The sequence below is a fragment of the Mchenga conophoros genome, linkage group LG16 (genome assembly GCF_057382185.1).
Source record: "Mchenga conophoros isolate Kocher_MC1m ecotype Shallow Benthic linkage group LG16, M_conophoros_male_GT1.1, whole genome shotgun sequence".
NCBI lineage: Eukaryota > Metazoa > Chordata > Actinopteri > Cichliformes > Cichlidae > Mchenga > Mchenga conophoros.
In genome coordinates this window covers 17,723,300-17,742,675 of record NC_140541.1, presented here as the reverse complement: position 1 = coordinate 17,742,675, position 19,376 = coordinate 17,723,300, and the positions used below count along the sequence as shown (strand labels likewise).

Here is a 19,376-nt window from a genome sequence, read left to right as displayed (position 1 = left end):
ATCATTACTCCACTTGATTTAGGTGACCTTCTTATCTGGACAGAGTGTGAAGGAGGCACATGATGTCCACTTGCTCTGTGTGAATTCACCACACAATTACCTGAGCTACTCTCATAAGGGCGCAAGTACTTTGTACTAGGAAGCTGGTAAAAGACTCCTAAATGTCCAATCCGACTGATTTAGACATTTAGGTTCTCTAGCTAATGGAAAGTTAAAGGCTACGTGCATGTACCAAAAGGGCTGCAGCTTCAGTTAATGTGGAACAGCAAGCCAGGAGAGGTGCTTGTGGTCAAGAAAAAGTGTTCGAGTGAGTGAGTAAACCGGTAAACACATCCAGAGTTTGTTAGGAACTTCCGATGACATAAAGAATGCCATTGCGGTAATTGAGTCTAGGGGTAACGAAGGCATGGATCCACGTGTCTGTGAGACTAGCCTGATCCAAACCATTACAAATGGCCTCACCCCAAAAGACCACATTCTTTTTAATGTGTGTCTGTCTGGGATAGCTCTCACTTGGTCAGTCACCTTGTTGGAAGGCTGGTTGTACAGGCCATATGGGCTTTCATTTCATTACATTACATTTATGGCTGGCCAGATGCTCCCATTCACTGTAAATGACGGAGTTTCATATGATCTATTCAGGTTATGGAAGCAATAAGGGAGTCCCCTCTCTCATATAAACACCTCTGACCTCCTGGGGCCATAAAACACAGACACAGACATGCACGTGTGCACCCACGCATCTATGTATGCTTAAAAGACGTGTGGCTATGTGCTACTATGGAAGGCTAGCAACAGATAGTACTAAGAGGGACAAAATGAGAATACACTGTAGCTACTTGGAATCAGAGAAAAAAAAAAAGAATATTTCTCCTACATAAAAATGACCAAAAGGGCATCTAGAAGACGCTGTAGGAAGCTAAAGCAAGATGCAAGATAGCCCCACAGAGCTATGCCCTCTTGGTGCAGAAAACTAACATTATTGACTCAATACCTCCTATCTGGAGGGAACAGAGTGGGAAGATGTGTTGCTCGAGGCTTACAGGGTACACGTGAACAATACGCTGTATTTGTCTACTGTACAAATACAACTATGCAAACATACACTCAATGGCACAAACACGGGCATGTACATCACATTTGCATGTAAGGAAATTTATACATATATAAAGTCAAGCCAGAACCTGTATCAACCACTGAAGTGCCCAAGAAGTCTGCAGAAGACAACTCTGCATGTTAAATATTCACAGCAGGCACCCCGTGGCATTGTGGGAAGGTGTTGGTGCTTACGCTTGATTGATGGACAGCCGGAGGTCGATGCACACTCCTATGGTGTCGTTCACGTCTGTCACATTCTATTTAAGTATAGCAGCTTTAGATATTTGTCTGCAGCTCGTGGTAGCTGTAATTCTCCACATATTATTATCTAACATGTTGGACAGCGTAATCATGGGAAGTAAATGCACCATTTTTCGCATACTCTAGAATACAGGTATTATTACTGGAAGTATTATAAAATAATTTATCCACCAAAAGTATAGACTGTGGCAGTGAAAGAGTGGAAAAAAAAGTCTGTTGGCTCAGTGACTCTGACTCAGTGTTACAGACCTGAGAGATGATATGCAGAGGAAAGAGAGGCGGGGAAAGAGCAAAGGAATAAAAGAGAGAGAGTCAAAGGGAGAGCATGGAGATTGGTATGTAAATTAAGTCACCTTGACATGAAAACTGGCAATTGGACTTAAATTTGCAGACAGAGAAGGACAAATAATCATTCACACACGCAGACACACACACACACACACACACACACATGCACACAATAAATGTACGCACAATCTATCCACAGAGAAATAGTGTGGTGTGCCTCAGTATCTCTTTCTGAGAAAAACACCTGGAGGGCTTTAGCGAAAAGCTGGACTTAGAACCGATTTACCTTCAATTATAGACATTACACAACATACACATAGCTATAGGATAATGTATTATGTATACTGTACAGGCAGGGGATGTTAGGACAGTGACACATTTTTGTTGTGTCAGCTTTAGCCCGTTAAATTACAACACTGACTTTGAACTTTACAATGACAAGGACTTAAAAGTACTGACTAACAGCTTTGACAAGAGAGTGGTCATTATAGGATATATAATCATCGGTGCTTCTAAATTGCTGATTCCAGTTAACTCTTTCATGTTATAAAACTTGTCCCCACTGCTTATAACAACCCAATCTGACCACAGTCATTTTGGTATAAATAGGTATATATGTATCCTTAATATTTAAATTTGGCATACAGGTACAGCTAAGGTCCCTAAAGGTTCTCATCTATATCTCACAACAGGAGGTATAGTGTCATTATGTTGCCTGGCAACCACCTAACAAAATGGGTTAAAATGACCCAGTTATACCGTTTATGCACCTTATAAAAGCATGTATCATATTAATTAATACTAAATAACATAAATTTGTATAAATGCTGCAAATACCTAACAATGGACTAACTCTCAGACTAATCAATCCTGTAGCATGGGCATGTGTTATACCATGCAAATAGTCTTAAGAGACCCCTCATTACGTCTGCCAAGGAGGTTATGTTTTTGGTAGCATTCGCATGCATGTCATCATTCTGTCTGCAAACACAATAGCTCGAAAAGATTTGAATGAATTCTAATAAAATTGTGTAGGAATGTACAGTGCATTCATGTTGGCTTATATCCAACAAGTTCAAGGCCCGTGTAATGATTTATTGGTTGAAAAATGACAAAACCCTTAACATAAAGGGAATGATATACAGATGGAGATTCTACTGTAATTTATTTTATTATCTACATTACAGTAAAAGGTTATAACTGGTTAAACACGTTACAATTTGTATACATGTGGGGGTTTTTTTTTGGAAAGCAACATATACTAAATGTGTATTACTAAATATTTAGTTCTATAGCAGATGTGTAATTCTACACATCTACTAAAACCACATAAATAAAAAGTTCTTAAAAATAATTAAACTCATATTACACTTGTCTCTACTTTGCAAATGTTTTTACTGCACTACAAACTTCTTAAAGTAAACTACTACAAAACTACAAAGTCAGTATTTGATATGGCCATCTTATACTTCAACACGGCCTGAACTCTCTTAGGGATGACTTTTTGTAAATTCTTATGATTTTCTGTACATTTCTTTAAGTACTCTTCAGGATAGTTTTCCAGGATTCTTGAAGGACGTTTAAAACTGTTCTTGGGATGTTGGTTGCCTTTGCTCCATTCTCTTTTAACATGATGCTATGTTAAGATATGTCTTTGTCATTGTGTGGCAGTGTACAGGATGGGAACACTGTCATGCTGAAAAATGAAGCCAGTGATTGAAGTTTTCAGTCAGAAGTTTTCCAGTTAGTAGTGGATGATGGATCAAAATATGTATATTACAATATATACGCTCTGTCATTTGTAGGCTGAGTGCAGGCAGGAGTGGTAAAATGGAGGACCCAAAGTGCAAACTCCGGAGACAAACGTGAACTCAAACAGAACAAAACTAAGACTCCAAATAACTTACACAGGCAGACAGAACACACAGGCAGACAGAACACACAGCATATATGATAGTAGATCATGACACACAGAGAAACACAGGGCTTAAATACACAGAGGGAGCAATCAGGGAATGGGAAACAGGAGGGAAACACAGCTGGGGCAAATCAGGCCTAACGAGACAGGGGAAGCAAAACCAGATACATTAACATAAGACGTGGACCTTCAAAGTAAAACAGGAAACATTACACAGAGACGCATACTTGACACGGGGATACAGCAGACAGGGGAGACAGCAACTATGGATCACAGACAGAAAACCAGAACACTAAAACTAACAAAACCCACACAGAGAACCTAAACTAAGAATAATCCTATAACCCATAAGGCAAAGCTAGAATATAATGAAATAAACAGAATCAAGGAACCAAAAAACACAAAACACTGGGTCGACGACCCAGGCACCTTAACACCCTCTAATTGTCTATTTTTGATAACATTTAAAAAAAATCATAGTTAACCCAAGTGTACATGAATATAAGTACCTGTATAACATAACAAGTGCAAACTGTTCAGTAGATACTAACGTCTCCATTAAGAACTATTTTCTATCAAGGACGTTACTGATATAGCACTGACACAGTGTAAGTTGAAAACTTTCCATGTTGTAGAAAAAAAGAAAAATTCTCTTTGAGCAAGCACTTTGTGCAAACACTAAAAATTAATTATTTGCTATTAATTAATAGCTAAATACAGATTTTGAGAAAAGCAAATAATCTAAGAGAAAATAAAACACACAGAAGTGAAGCTCTGTCTACAATAAATTATAAATGCTATACTGTACCAGTGGCACATATTGTGATTTTAATTGAATACATTAATTATAAGAGTCAACAAACCAAGTAAATCATTATGGTTTATTAGCCAGATTATTAACTTTACATATTATATATAGAAAGCCAAACTATAAATCTAACCTTATATATTCAATTTTTGAAAATGTTAGAGATGTTGTTTTTAATTATATAGTAGCATGGTTATGTCATTTTTTTATTCATCCCAATTATTATTATTATTATTATTATTATTATTATTATTATTATTATTATAGGGTTGTTTGAGATGTCTCCAAGGTATACTGAAACTCCTATTTGTAATCTAAAGGGGGTGAAGAAAAGACTCCTCTTTGCCTGCAGGGAGTTTTAGGGGAGAATGTTTGGGTCATATGTGCTACAGTGTGTGACTCAAAAGCTTACACTCTAACAAAAAGACAATTGATTTCAGCTCTGAGGCAAATCTCTTGCAGTGTTCTGATTAGGATATCTGAGAAGTTCGAAATCCTGTCAGCTCAACACAAGCAGAGAGGAAAACACAGCTGGGGGCACTTTGTTACGATTGCACTATTCTGCAGAATTATAGCATTCACAGAATTTCCAACACAGTGTATACAGTTGTGGCCAGAAGTTTATCAACAGTCATCATGGACATGATTGTTCTGACCTGTTCTTTATCCAAGGTGCAATGATTATACAGCATCAATCTTAAATCACTTTAAAAAGCACGGCTCAGATATATAGATACACCCACTTTAATCTTTTAATAAGTGGTGCTGAAGGTTTTACAATGTCTTCACATGGCCAAGGCCCATTAACTTCTCACTAGTGAGCACGATTGACTACAACTGGTAGTTTCTCTTTGTTGTTTGACAGCACTCACTGAATTGAATAATACTCCGAACAATGGGAAAGTTGGGAAAGAATCGGTGAAGATCTAAGAAAGAGAAATGTAGATTAGCACAAGTTGGGAAAGTCTCTTGGAGGCATTTCTGAATGACTAACGATTCCAAAATGATCAGTTCAAACAACTGTACATAAGTACGAGTTCTACAAGATAAATCACCACTTTGACAAAGTCTGGAAAAATTGGCAAAGAAAATAATTTTGAATGCTCAGTAAGCATCTGTGCTCAAGTTTGCCAGGAACTGGTAACCAGTGGAACACCACCGTGACTGTCCACAGTGAAGTTTTAAATTGCCGTTAACTAAGAAGGTTCCAAGCAAGAAAGTAGCCTTTGCTGCCAAAATCAAGACCTTCAAACTTAATTGAAATTTGCAGTTGCCTACATGGACAAAAAATTACATTCTGGGGAAATTTTCTTGGTTAGACAAGATAAAGACTGAGCTATTTGACCACAATAACAAAAGGTATATTTGGAGGAGTAAAGATGGAGCTTTCAAACATAATAACACTTTGCCAGCTGTTTAGCATGGCGGTGGTAGCATCGTGCCCTGGGGCTATTTCGTTGTCAGTGGTGCTGGAATATTGCACAAAGCAGAATAATTAAGAAGGAGGACTACCTCCAAATTCTTCAACTTCATCTCACATCAAGAGCTAAACAGTCAGGCTTTCAGCACAACTGAATGCTTCAACAGCTCAAACACACATTGGTTTTGGTCAAAGCAGACAAACATTAAACTTTAGGAATGGTCTCCCCAAACCACTCAACCCTATTGAAAACATGGTCTATGCTGGGTCAAAGCCAGGAAACCAACAAATTTAAATCACGTTGGCCAAGAAGAGTGGGGAAATATCCAGCAGGAGTCATGCTAGAATTTTGTTAATGGCTACCAAGCATCTAGTTGAGGTGCAACTTTCTAAGGTGCATGTAACCAAATATTAGTGGGGTTGTAAAAATTTACTTAAGCTTGTATATATGCTTTTGAACCCGTGTAGATTGGAGAAAACACAAAATAAATTCAAACTTGTGCATCAAATTCTTGTTTTTTAAAATAATTAAAGATATATAAGATGTAAAGTTCTGATTGCAACTATAAACAAGAGCATGTACTAAATTGTTAATAATAAAAGACGATATTAACTAAGAGTAAAACAGCACTTGAAAGTGTCTGTGCAAAACTGTAACTACAGCATGCAATAATGAAATGCAGGTATAGCTCAGGGTATCATTGCACACAAAAACACTCCCCCTGGTCACACTCCATGTATCCTGCCTCTTTGGGTCTTTATGAGGCCTTTAACGGGGTTTATTAAAATCTCTCTGAAATGAAGAACTGCAATGAGGCGTTTATTGAGGGATGTTCTCTACTGTAAAGGTTAATAAGTTACTGCCACATGATTATGCATCTTGTATTATGAAAAGTCTCTATGTAACAACCCACTGAAGTCTGACTGTGGGATTTATTTAATAATTTATTTTTTGCCTATATTTGGCTGCATCTCTGTGTCTGTAAATGTTTCTATGCAAAACCAAATGGAGAATTTGGTATTTTAATCTTAACTGAAAACAAAGTATGTATAACTCCTCTACTAAACACACAAATGCAACTCCATTGTGCTTCTGTCTCAAGTTGATAAAGTTGATAATGTGGTCAATGACAAACTTACTTTTACTTACATTTAACGGTTACAGAACTTGATTTTAAAAGAGATTCACTCTACCTTATCTAAATGTAACCTTTCAAGATGAGCGTTTTCACACTGATTTATAGTTCACTGCACTTCTTGTCTCTCAACACTCATACAAAGACAGCTCTATAAGAGTCATGTCATGTAATCTTTGAGATGTTTTAGGATTTAAGACACATTTGCTCATGAAAAGAGAGTTTAATTTCACTTTATATGAAAAATGTGAGATTATGTCGCCTTTGAGTATATGCCCTGCCACTTATTCTCAAGTGGGAAATTGAATATGTGCTGATTTAATTTGAAATATTAATATTTCTGAACAAACCGTTTCTGTTCTATTTGGATAATATTACCGTAGCTTAGTATATAAACTAAATCATTTCAGGTACATTTGAATTTAGCAGTCACAGAGTTTTGAGTTTTTTAAATTCTAAATAAACCCTGTCAATAATAATCAACTTCTAAGTATGTCTCTAGAAATATGTTTTGTAGGTGCTTTTTTATGCTCCGGTGATTTAGAGGTTGACACACTCCTTGTTGAGCAATTCACCAAGCAAACAGACAAACAAAAATTCTTCTGAAATTGGTGAGGTACAAGGACTGAAAATGGGTCAAACTCCAGCAAATGTCCAAAGAAAAACTTTTAAAGACTTTCAAAAGGCCTGCTCAAAACCGCTTGAAAAACAAACAAGTCTGGCTCTTCGGAAACAAAATATTTTTTTAAAAAACGAGGAGTTGCTAAATTTTGCACAGTACTGTACATCATTTCTGACTTGTCGAGTCATACGGTCGTGGCAGGTACAGTACAGAAACAGACTCTCTAGCTTTGACTACTTTTATCACTGCATGTGCATATCAGATTTGCATCTAGGTATGTAACCCTTGAAGTCCTCTCCTCTTCTGCAGTAGCTATATTGTATTTAGATTATTAAGTGTAATATTATTATTGTTGGATACTAAGATTTATAGAGCACTGCATTTTCCCGGTGCTGCTTGTCCTGTGCGCTCTCCAGGAGCACCATCATGCACAGTATGTCTGGGACGTGAAATGGCTATAACATGCTTATTATTTCGCTTGACAACACATATAGGTATCACAGTACAACAACTTCTATCAGTATAGTTCGTATGATTCTAAGCATAATGCAATCTCACCTCCATGGTAGAGATTCATGGAAATGTTAAGTTGCCAATTAATCTAACCACATGAATGATAATCTGCACTTTTAACCCGTTTAAAGAGACAGTAGTTCATTTTGATAGATGTTTCCTGTTTGACACTGTCATAGAGATAGAAGTCCATTCTGGTAGATACTTCCTGCTAAAAAGAATAAGAACCCCATTTCTTTTTCTTAATCACATTTAGAAGTTGTAGTTTTAACTGACAGAATGACCTACCCTACTTTTAAAAACATAATTAAAGGAAGCTTGTCAGCTTCTCACTCTTACTGTATGTGACCTTGGTAGCTTCTAGATAATGTCTTTCAAAGGTAGTTCGCTATAAGTAAGAGGCTTAGTTCATCTGCCTTACTGTAGGAACAGGTTCTTCCATATTTCCATGTTCCATATGAACAGACATCACTCAAACTTACCGTAAGACACAAGAGTAAAGGCCCACATCTTGAAGGTCAGCAGGTCTGAACCAAATTGCGTCCTCCTCCTTGCTCATGCGCACGCCATCAAAAGAGATGGGCTCCTCAAAGTCACTGTGGCCAAGGCCAGAGCTGCGGTACCACATGAGGCTAAGGCCCACACTCTGTGCCTGGCTGTAGTTGGCTCGGATGTAACCATAGAACAGTGCACATTTTATCCGTACTGGCTCACCCTGAAGGACCCGGTACTTCAGATAGTCCACTGACCAGTCTGTACAGCCATCCACTACAAAGAAGCAGAAAGAGAAGGAACAAGACATGCATCGTTACCAAAGTGAATTTATAAAATGAGTCATAAAATCATAAATCATGCATAAGCATTAGTACTGCAATTCCAGTATGCAGTATATTCAAAGATATATTATGTAACAACAAAGCAACACATCGGTATTTTGCATTCTCACATTGCTTTAGGACAGGAGGGAAGATTGCTGGGTCATAAACAACAATGTCCTGTGTGTATTTTGAAACACTCCCTCAAATAGCTCTATTAGTAATAAGACAATAAGCTATGTATACAGTATGCAAGTATACCGTTATTTCATTGTGTATGCTGAATAGATAGTCATATAGCAGAGGACTTTTAGCTCCATAGTGTGTGTATTTTTTGAAGATTGCAATTAAATTTGTTACGTCAGTGCTTACGTCAGTGCTAGACAACTCTTCCCTCGTTACCTGATATGTTGACATTTCTCATCCAGGGCATATGTGCTACGATGCCCTCTGCAAAGGAAGCTTTGACTGTCTTATATAACCACTGTGACATTTGGAATTAACCATAAAATATCTTCATAAATGATGTCATGCACCTTCAAGTGCTGTGGGTGCACCACAGCCCCAGTGCAACACAGTGCAAGGCTAGCTTGTTGTTGGGAATAAGCCCTTCAACAAGTTTTGTGCCTTGTCCTACAGTTCTACAGCTCTGCTATCTGACTAAGGTTTTGTATATAGTGCAGTTCAGAAGAAAACAGTTTTAAAATTAAACCTAACATGTGCAGCACAGATGAGAACTGGACCTTAAAGCCTTATCTATGAAACATATAGGGCAACTCAACTCACAACAAAATCAAAGAAACTGGCAGGGCCTACCAGGCACGCTGGTCTGTTCTACTTCTGGCAAGCACATCTCTCCTAGTTCCCAAGCTACTGGATTTTAACCTATGGCCAGCTATCTGTCTCTGACTAATTAGGTAACATTTGTTTATCCAGCAGGTGTATATTTGAAAGCATGTGTGTGCATGTGTAACCAGAGACTGAGAGAAAGAGACAGAGAGAAGTAGTGATGGTGTGGTGAGATAAAGTAATAAGAACCCTGCTGCGTGCCAGTCTGTGAGTGATACGGAGCCTCACAGGGACAGCTATGCTTGTAATTAATACTCTTAATTACCAGGGAAGTAATGTGTGTCTTTCTGTGGGCGCGCTCGTGTGTGTGTGTAGGTGTGTGTGTGTTTTTATGAGTGTGCATTCCCTATACGAATGGTTGTCTGCCTAATTATGTCAGTAATTAGCAGCGTGCTTAGCTACAAATGTGTGTGCACTTACGTACATTTGAATGTGAGAGAATTAGAAGGTGTGTGCATGGAATAAAATGTGAAGCCCTGTCTAATTATCACTCTGCCCACATGCCCTAATGCATGCAAACAGGCATAACTGTACTTTCACATGTGTTTACCTACACACCTCAGAACTTCAGACTTGATTACTTTAACTGTCAAACATCTTAATGATGAGCACAGTTAAGGTTACACAAAATGTTTTTGTTGAAGATTTCGATACACTATTAGATACTTTAATCATTCTAAAAAGCCACAAGACATTATAATAAAAAAAAAAAAGCAATACAAACCTCAGAGAAAAACTAAACAATAGGGTGAATTTCCTCTACATTTGTTATGACATAAATATCATTCCACAGAAGTAGAAAGTAAATCTTCTCCCTTCTCTGAATATCAATCTACTAATCAACAGGGACAACAGAGGCTTCATTTATCCTTTTTTTATGCACCTTCTACACCTCTAATGGATATGACCTCTTCATTGTGCTCACAATATCCATTTCTGCCCCCTGTGCCACAACAAAAACTGTTTACTCTAACAAGCTTGCCTGAATGAAGCAATGAAAGAAAACACTTTTTTCAGAAGCTCCATGCCTGTCTTTTACTTTCACCGTGCAGACCTGAGCTGTCTGAGAAACAAACTCCACATGCATAAAAGTATGTATATGTAAACACACACACACACACACGCACGCACGCACGCACACACACAAACACACACACACACAAGGAGACCTTTCATTCCTTACAGACATCCCAATGGGAGTTGTCTAATGCGGTGGCCTTTTGTGGGGGAAACCATATTTACGTCTGAGACTCAAAATGGTTTTATCAACTCAATTAGAGGCTGACATTTCCCACATCCCCACGCTGGGCCGGAAAATCAATGCTTCCCGCTGGAGGAATACTGCAGTCCCCACCTCTCACTCTCTCACACTGACAGCACTACACATATCTACACGCACATACAGAAGCTCTCTCTTTTCTTCACTGCTCCTCTGGGACGTCGCGCATTTGTACTGATTCTGTTCGGCCACTCTTAAACAAGCCCATACTGTAAAGGGTCTTTCCATATGGACACATTCCCACATGACTGTCAGTCTGAAGAAAGGTGGCTTCTGCACCTCCTTTACTGCAGTACCATGAGCTGCAGTACTCCCTTACTGGCTAGTGCTAGTGTGCTGCTGTTGCCCTAGCACTACTACAGCACATGATATAGAGGGTATAGGTATGGCTGGTGCAAGAAAATAGCAAGGGGGAGGGATGTCAAGCTGTGGGATGTGTGTCGTGTATGTGTGCGCGTCTCAAAGAAACCTTATTACATTCTGTGTTGAGGTCCAGACCTGTCCGTCTTCATGTGACACTAAAGCAAGGCAATAAATACAGACCCCTGAGCTAGAATAAATTTACTGGCACTCATGCATACACACTCGTGGAGCCACACAAACAAGCAAACGCACACTTGGAAACCAAACCCAACCTCCTAACATAAAATCACAGATTGAGCTACGTCCAACCCGAGTCAACTCCTGCTTTGTTTCTCCCATAATCAAATTCCTGTGATCCTTTCACAACATCATATGCCTCCAGTGGGCTTCCATGTCTCTCACTCGCTCTCACATTGCTCTCAGTTATCAGACTCGCTTCTCTCATCACTACCTGCTCTCTTAATGAAGTGTAATTATCAAACGTTAGGTGGGCGGCAGGGTTCTTGCAGGCCAGGAAGACATTCAGTGATCATATGTGGATAAGGATACTTAATAACTTTCTGTCTCTTTCTTCTCTTTCTCATTTTCTCAGTTTACACCCACGCCACATAGATGACTCTATTTCCTATCTCCCTATGCCCCTATGACTTGTAGCTTGGCCCGCTCGTGTTTCCTCCTCCACTGGTGATTTAGGACTTTTTTTTCTTTATAACAATAAATAATTGCTTTGTTGTTTAACCGGTGACTGAAAAGGGAAACAGATGACCAACAAAGTCTCCTAAATTCGCCTATATCTAAGGATAATTATGAACTACAGTATTGATTGATTGATTGAATCTTTATTTTGAACATGTTGAAAAAGTATTAAAAAAAAAATAGAATTAAAAGAGACAAATGAACAAAGCAAACAAAAGGAAAACGAGCAACCACAACTCCAAATAACGTCCATGTTCAAAAAGGAGCAGGAAGAAGCATAAGCTTATTTAATCCCACCCCTTTTCCACTATCTAGTATCAATAGACTACAGAAATACCTCCTTGTAATTACATTATATGTTATGTGTAATTTTTTTTTTTTTTAATATATACACATATATGTTTCTATCTATCCATACCTACGTATATACACACATACGCATATATACACATTTTCAATAACCCCATTAACACCTGAAGGATACACAACCTACAATTTTATATATATATATATATATATATATATATATATATATATATATATATATATATATATATATATATACACACATACATACACACACATACACATATATATATATACATATATATATATATATATGTATATATATATATATATATATGTGTGTATGTGTGTGTATGTATGTGTGTATATATATATATATATATATATATATATATATATACATATATATACACACATACACATATATATATATATATATATACATACATACATACATACATATACACATACATATATACCCATACCAACAAACCCGTGCATGCGCACACACATGATAATATTAGACAAGAACACCCTATCAAATCTCTACCTTTTCCCTGTACCCTGTAAAAACCATATCCTTAAACCGCTTTTTAAACTGCGCCATGCTTGGACATTGCTTCATATCTTTACTTAGTCTCTTCCACAGCTTCACTCCACACACAGAGATGCAAAAACTTTTTAATGTTGTACGGATACGAGGATGTTTTAAATTTAATTCCCCCCTCAAATTGTATCCCCGTTCCCTTTTAGAAAACATTTTTAGAATATTGTCAGGAAGCAGGTTATTTATTGCTTTATATATAATTTGTGCTGTGAGAAAATGAACCAGATCTGTGAATTTTAGAATTTTTGATTTTAAGAATAGTGGATTTGTATGATCTCTGTAACCAGTTTAGATTCCCCCCAGAACAAAAAATATTTGTGTCATCTGCAAATATTACTAATTTTAATATATCAGATGCCTTACAAATATCATTTATATAAATAATAAATAATTTTGGACCCAGTACAGAGCCTTGTGGAACACCACAAGCAATGTCCAAGCATGATGAGGAATGGACACCCAGCTTCACAAATTGTTTCCGGTCACTTAAATAATTTTTCACCCATTGCAGTACAACCCCCCTAATCCCATACCGTTCCAGTTTATTAATTAATATGTCATGATTGATTGTGTCGAATGCTTTCTTGAGATCCAGAAATACTCCAGCTGCATACTGTTTCTGATCTATAGCATTCGTAATCTCCTCAATTGATTCGATTAATGCCAGAGATGTTGATCTTTTTGATCTGAATCCATATTGACTGTCAGAGAGTAATTTATATTTATCTAAGAATTTGTCTAATCGTTTATTAAACAGGTTTTCGAGGATTTTGGAGAATTGTGGTAGTAAAGAAACAGGCCTGTAATTTGTGAAGTGGCGTCTATCCCCGGTTTTATACAGCGGCACAACTTTAGCTATTTTCATCTCTCGATGGCTTTCAGGCCCTACAAAAGTTTGTGTGTGTCTGTCTGTTTGTGTGTGTGGAGGGGGGTGGGGGGTGTAATGGTGCATAATCTATAATAAAACATCCACTATTCTATAAACCATCCATAAGCTTTCTTCAAATGACTTAAATCTACTGTGTTGCACACATTAGTACTATAAGTCCTTTATATTCAGCTAATGGAATGAATAAATATACAGAGCAGTAAATATAGAGAAACCATTCACACATTAGTCTTTAAAATGGGCTTAGGTACCAATCACAATGTGTCCTTTAGGCTCATTACTGGGCCTTAATTCTCTATCTCCCCATCTAGGCTCCAGATTATTTAATCAAGGAACAATATAGTCAACCACTACCCGAGTCTTAACCTGTAGTGATAGAATCCCAGCTGTCTCTGTAAATCACTGACTTTGTCTTTTTAGCCAACTGTTCCTCTGCGTGTCCCTGAATGTGCCCTGAATCTGAATGCTTCTTCCAGGCTTGCCAGCCTTGAATCAGAGGTAGGTTAACATTGGATCTCCACATAAATAAAAAGCCCATAATGAGGGACATACTGTGACATAAATGTATAACCTAAGTAAAAGCAAGTAATAGCAAGATATTTGCAGTTATTAATGTCCTCATGTACACCTGCATGAATATGATTGGAAGTAATAAGTCAGATAATAGCTGAGAGCTGTGAGTAAGTGTGTTTGTAAAGTATGAATGCAGGAGCTGGTGCCAGTACACTAATGCAGTCAGTGCTCTGCTTAAAATAACACAGTCTTTTTTAATGTTGTTATGTGTGATGTTTGCTCTGATTCTTTGAAATAAAAATGTACTCTAAGAACTCTTATAGGTAGGGGACCCACATCAATCAGGTCTGCATATGTTAACTGCCAGCTGATTCAACTCAGAAACTCAGCAATGAGCAAAATTAGCTTCTGCCATCTGTCTTAATTATTTGGTATTTACAGAACAAGAACATCTGAAAATAATGCAGCTTAGTTTTGTTTTGATCCTTCACTGTTGCAGTGAAACAAGCTACTTTCTAACAGCACCTCACACAGCCTCAGTTGGCATTTGCAGTACATATTGCAGTGCACACCTCTCCTATTTCTGTGAATAATACAAAATTCTAAGTTTTATAAATTTGTCTGTCGGAAACTATTCCAACGTGAGCTAATTTTGCAACCTGCAATTACAAAAAGATAATTTATACTGAAACCTTTGCAATTATGCAATTGAGGCCAGTACCTATAGACCCCCAGTGTCAACATTTTTAAACATCCAGTTGTGCAACCACTAAACACACACGGTTCCTATTATTTGTAGGAAAATCCATCCAATTCCTTATCCCTCTCCTGCTAGAACTCCAGAAAAACCTCCAGCATGGACAAATAACGTGATGTCTGCTTTTTTTTTTTTTTGCTTATCTCTCCCCCTTGTGCTGTACTTCTCTGTCTCTAAATCGTTCTCTTTCACTAACAGTTTACCATTGTTAATTTATATGCAAATGTGAAGAAATACTGATAATTTCTCTCCTAAGATGGCGAACTGCATTTGCTCTGAAAAAAGTTAGATGAACATCACTCTTCTTTGAATAAATCTGCCTCTGTGCTCTTTCTGTCGCAACTGAATAAAAAAAAACAAAAAAACAAAAAAACAGTTGCAACAACAAAGATTTAATTTTAAATAAATAATCTTCTAAATTGCATATAAGGCATTGTCAACCTGTTATACACTCATTTACAGACTTCCAAATATCTTTCAAAATGTGAGTAATCTACTCCCTGACTGTAGCTAATCATTAGCAGGAGTTTTATGGGTAATGTACACATACACTAGTTGTATGTCAAAATAAATACATCACTACATTTAACTATTGGGAGTGAAGAAAATCATCATGCGACTACACACGAAGGAAAGGAATACCCAAACTGCTGACCTGCTGTAGAAATATGCAACATTGATTGCTTTCATGCCTCCTTTTGTTTAGATTCTTCTAACTGTGTGAAACTGTGCACATATGCAGTATATTATTATATCGAAAGACTGATTATGTAGAAGAAGATACAAGAAGAGGGATAAACAACAAGTGATGGGTTGTGTTTGCACAAAACTTCCAGCTGATCCAAACTCACGGTCCCCATTGCCTCTGTTATATTAGCCCAAATTTGTATGTTTGAGCAGAAAGTTAGAATGAAGTATTAAATAAGTAATTTACTTCAGATTAGGATCTTTTAAAGTCTCAATGTTTTTGCTGAAGCTGGTAGGAGGAGGACATCAGAAAATACTCTGAGTTGGGTAAAAGCGACAGATGCATGCCAGTTTTCTAAAAACAACAGGAAGTAAGCTATTCCGTTTCAGACACAATTTACCTTGTTTGCTTTTCACAGAATTATAGACCATAAATAATTAGAACTAAAATTCCATAAAACGATGAAGAAAATGTTTTCACTGTTAGTCAATCTATACCAACTGGTTGTTGTTTTTAAACCCCTTTAATCACTCTCAGCGTATGTCACATCCAGGTTTTCTTCTATCATTAATCTCCTTTATGTTTCATCAACTCTATGATTTTTCCACACTCCATCATTTAACTTGTATAAAGTTGCTACTGGGTACCAGAGAAAACGTGCTATCATCTTCCTAACTGGCTGCACCGTTAGGTTCCACTTTTCGTGGACGACTCTGTAACCAATCGCAAAGAGAACTGCATGATTCACATGTTTGCGGCCACTGAACTGTGCAGCACTTAACTGATAATGATACTGAAAAAGTTAAGAAAAAAAAACAAAAAACGATCACCACTATCACAACTGTCCAGTTTCTTCAAATAAATTTCACTACAATTGCTGATTATGTTACAAATACTGCCTTGGATGGTTCACATTTACATTTTTTTCTTATTTCATGGTTTTCAGTGTTTAAAGTTTAAATTTATATGTTATAACTTATTTAGCTCATTAGATTTAGAAAATGGGCCTTTTATTCTAACAAACATTGGAGTCTGAACATTGGAGTCTCTTTTCAAAACCACCTTCAGACTGTAAATGGCCACCATTATTGCAAACCAACCTTATGTAACCTTATATGTGACTCTGAGATAATGACCTTCCTTAATCTCTGCTGTAATATCTGAAAGCTATTATCCATTATTTGTTATTGAATTACATTTTTTCTGTGTTATTTTATACGGTTACTGTTCTGTGGAAAATTGAATTCACGTTATCACAAGCATAACAGATCATCCCCAGTAAACTGAGACAATTACACACATTAATGGACTGCTAAAAAGTGACCACACCTATACTTCACATGTGTCTTCACATAAGCCTAAGCAAAATATAATACTGTATGTGAAATACACTGGCTGTACCATTTTTCTGCAGCTTATTTCAGTAGTTTTTTTCTCCATGTGATAATATTTGCAGTGCTTGCTCTGTAAAATATGATGTAATACACAGCAGTGCAGCATTAAACTACTGAAGCTTCACCTGAGGACCACAGGAAGAATACAGGGAAGATAGTGAAATTAAGTAAATCTAATTTATAACAGTAGATGTTTGCATTTGCATTTATATTGCCAGAGATGTTTCAAAGGCAAGATGGATTTTTTGAGAGATAAACAAAAAATAAGATCCTCAAAAATGAGATTTACCCCACAGGATCTGCTCCGAAAGAAACGGCACGCAAATACATCTGTTGATTAAATAATGACAGTAGGCTAGAATCTGAAAGTAAACACACCCACAGTATTCATTAATGTATCAAAAGTGTTTTATGGGTGAATCACAGAAACTTTCAAGTTTGCCTGAAGGTGAGTCCTGTTTCTATTGTTCATACAGAAACCAGGGTGGGTTTGTTGCCCTTGACCAAGTTCAGCACAGCTCACTCAGATCCTTTTAATAACTCTCCAATTGACTTCAAATTAACCAGAACCCTTTATAGAACAGAAATTTCCCCTGTTGTGTGCAAAAGGGTGTCACTGAGACATTAGCTTTTTGACTTCCCTCTCTCTCTCTCGCTCTCTCCCGCTCTCGCCTTTCCTCTCTCATCCTTTCTTCCTTTCTCTTGATGATAAAGGGGCTCTTTTTAAGGAGAACAGAAAGCTTGTCAGGATTTGGCCAGCTGGAGAAAGTCATTTGAGGCCCAAATTGATGTGGCCGGGACTCTCAATAGTATCTCTCCAATAGTGGGGGCAGGATAGAGGGAGATGTGGTGGCCGGGACATTGTTCCTCGTAAATGGCTCTTTATTTCATAGGCGAACTTGGGAAATGAGCAGCACCGTTCACGGTTTCTGCTGGGGGAGGACGGCCATGCGTAAAATAGAACACTAAGAAACAGGAGGCCCTAATGTCTTAACAACTAAAAAGTCAGTGGCTCTCCTACATCATGTGCAGTTTTACTGGCAATGAGAGCACATGCAAATAAAGTCCCTATAAGATATAAAGTCAAGGCTGTGTGTGAACACCATCCATCATGCTGACAGGGTGTGGGCAGCCCACATGGACATGAATCCATACACAGCCTGACTGACTGAGCCAGGTCCCTTGGACCATAACTAGGAAAAAAGGCCAAGGAAGAAAAGCACTTCAAATAACACAATCCTCAAATGCAAAGCTTGTGTGCAGACTTGCCTTTTTTCCTTCTGTGGGGCAGTCTTTGTGTTTGTCTATGCAGGTGTCAGTCTGCAGTGTTGTATTAAAATGCCAGTTATTTCTTCGCTCTCTGTCTGTGTGTGTGTGTATGTGTGTGCCGGCGCTCTCCATTGTGCAGCTGTGATCCATGTGATTCAGGCTGAGCTGTCACTCTGCTAATCTTCCCCAGTAGAAATACAGCTTGGAAAATGTCATCTGAACATTCCGAATTGTGTTTACACTCGCTGCAGGTTCCATCACTTCTAATTTGACAAGTCATTATCACCCATGCTCCTCTCCCTCTTCCCTCTTGCGGCCCGAGACACAAAAATAAAGAGGAGGTGGAAGAACGGAGGGAGGAAAAACAAGGCAATAAATTCCACTCACAGACAAACAACTGTGCTCTTGGTAATCAGTTAATACAAAAACCTTAGCTAAAATGGTGAGCATTATTGTTATTTTCAGTCATTTACATCAGCTACTCAGCTTCAGATCTGTGTAAACTTCACATCATTCCCTAAGGCCTGTTTATATTTATACAATGCAAAAACTAGACAGAAAGCCCTGACGGAGAAGTTTCTTGGCTGTCTCGTAAAAAAGAAGCAGCTGGTGGATATGTGCGCTGGGAAAAGCACATGGCTTTCCACACCCTCAGGCCCACAGCAAAGCTAGCTTTGACAAGGGCTGCACAATGGGAATTCAGTATTAAAGAAAACAAGGTGATAAGCCTCATACAGCAAGTCCTAGAAATAAAACAAGAAAATACGTTGTTATTCCAACACCCCATATGAGCAATGCATCATCTGACGTCTCTATCAACAGGACAGGCTTTCAAAGATACAAATGTTCTGAGCTTACTGCTACCTTTAGGGAAATGACTGCACATA

The 19,376-nt window shown here is 37.8% G+C and overlaps 1 protein-coding gene across 5 annotated transcripts in view; it reads right to left on the bottom strand.

Moving 5' to 3' along the window:
• il1rapl1a (interleukin 1 receptor accessory protein-like 1a) overlaps positions 1-19,376 on the bottom strand; it is a 170,566-nt gene that overhangs the window by 89,645 nt on the left and 61,545 nt on the right. For all 5 annotated transcript variants that reach the window (XM_085249501.1, XM_085249504.1, XM_085249503.1 and 2 more), the window contains exon 3: positions 8,547-8,832. In XM_085249501.1, the coding sequence (XP_085105627.1) occupies positions 8,547-8,832 (286 nt within the window). The remainder of the gene's footprint in view (positions 1-8,546; positions 8,833-19,376) is intronic.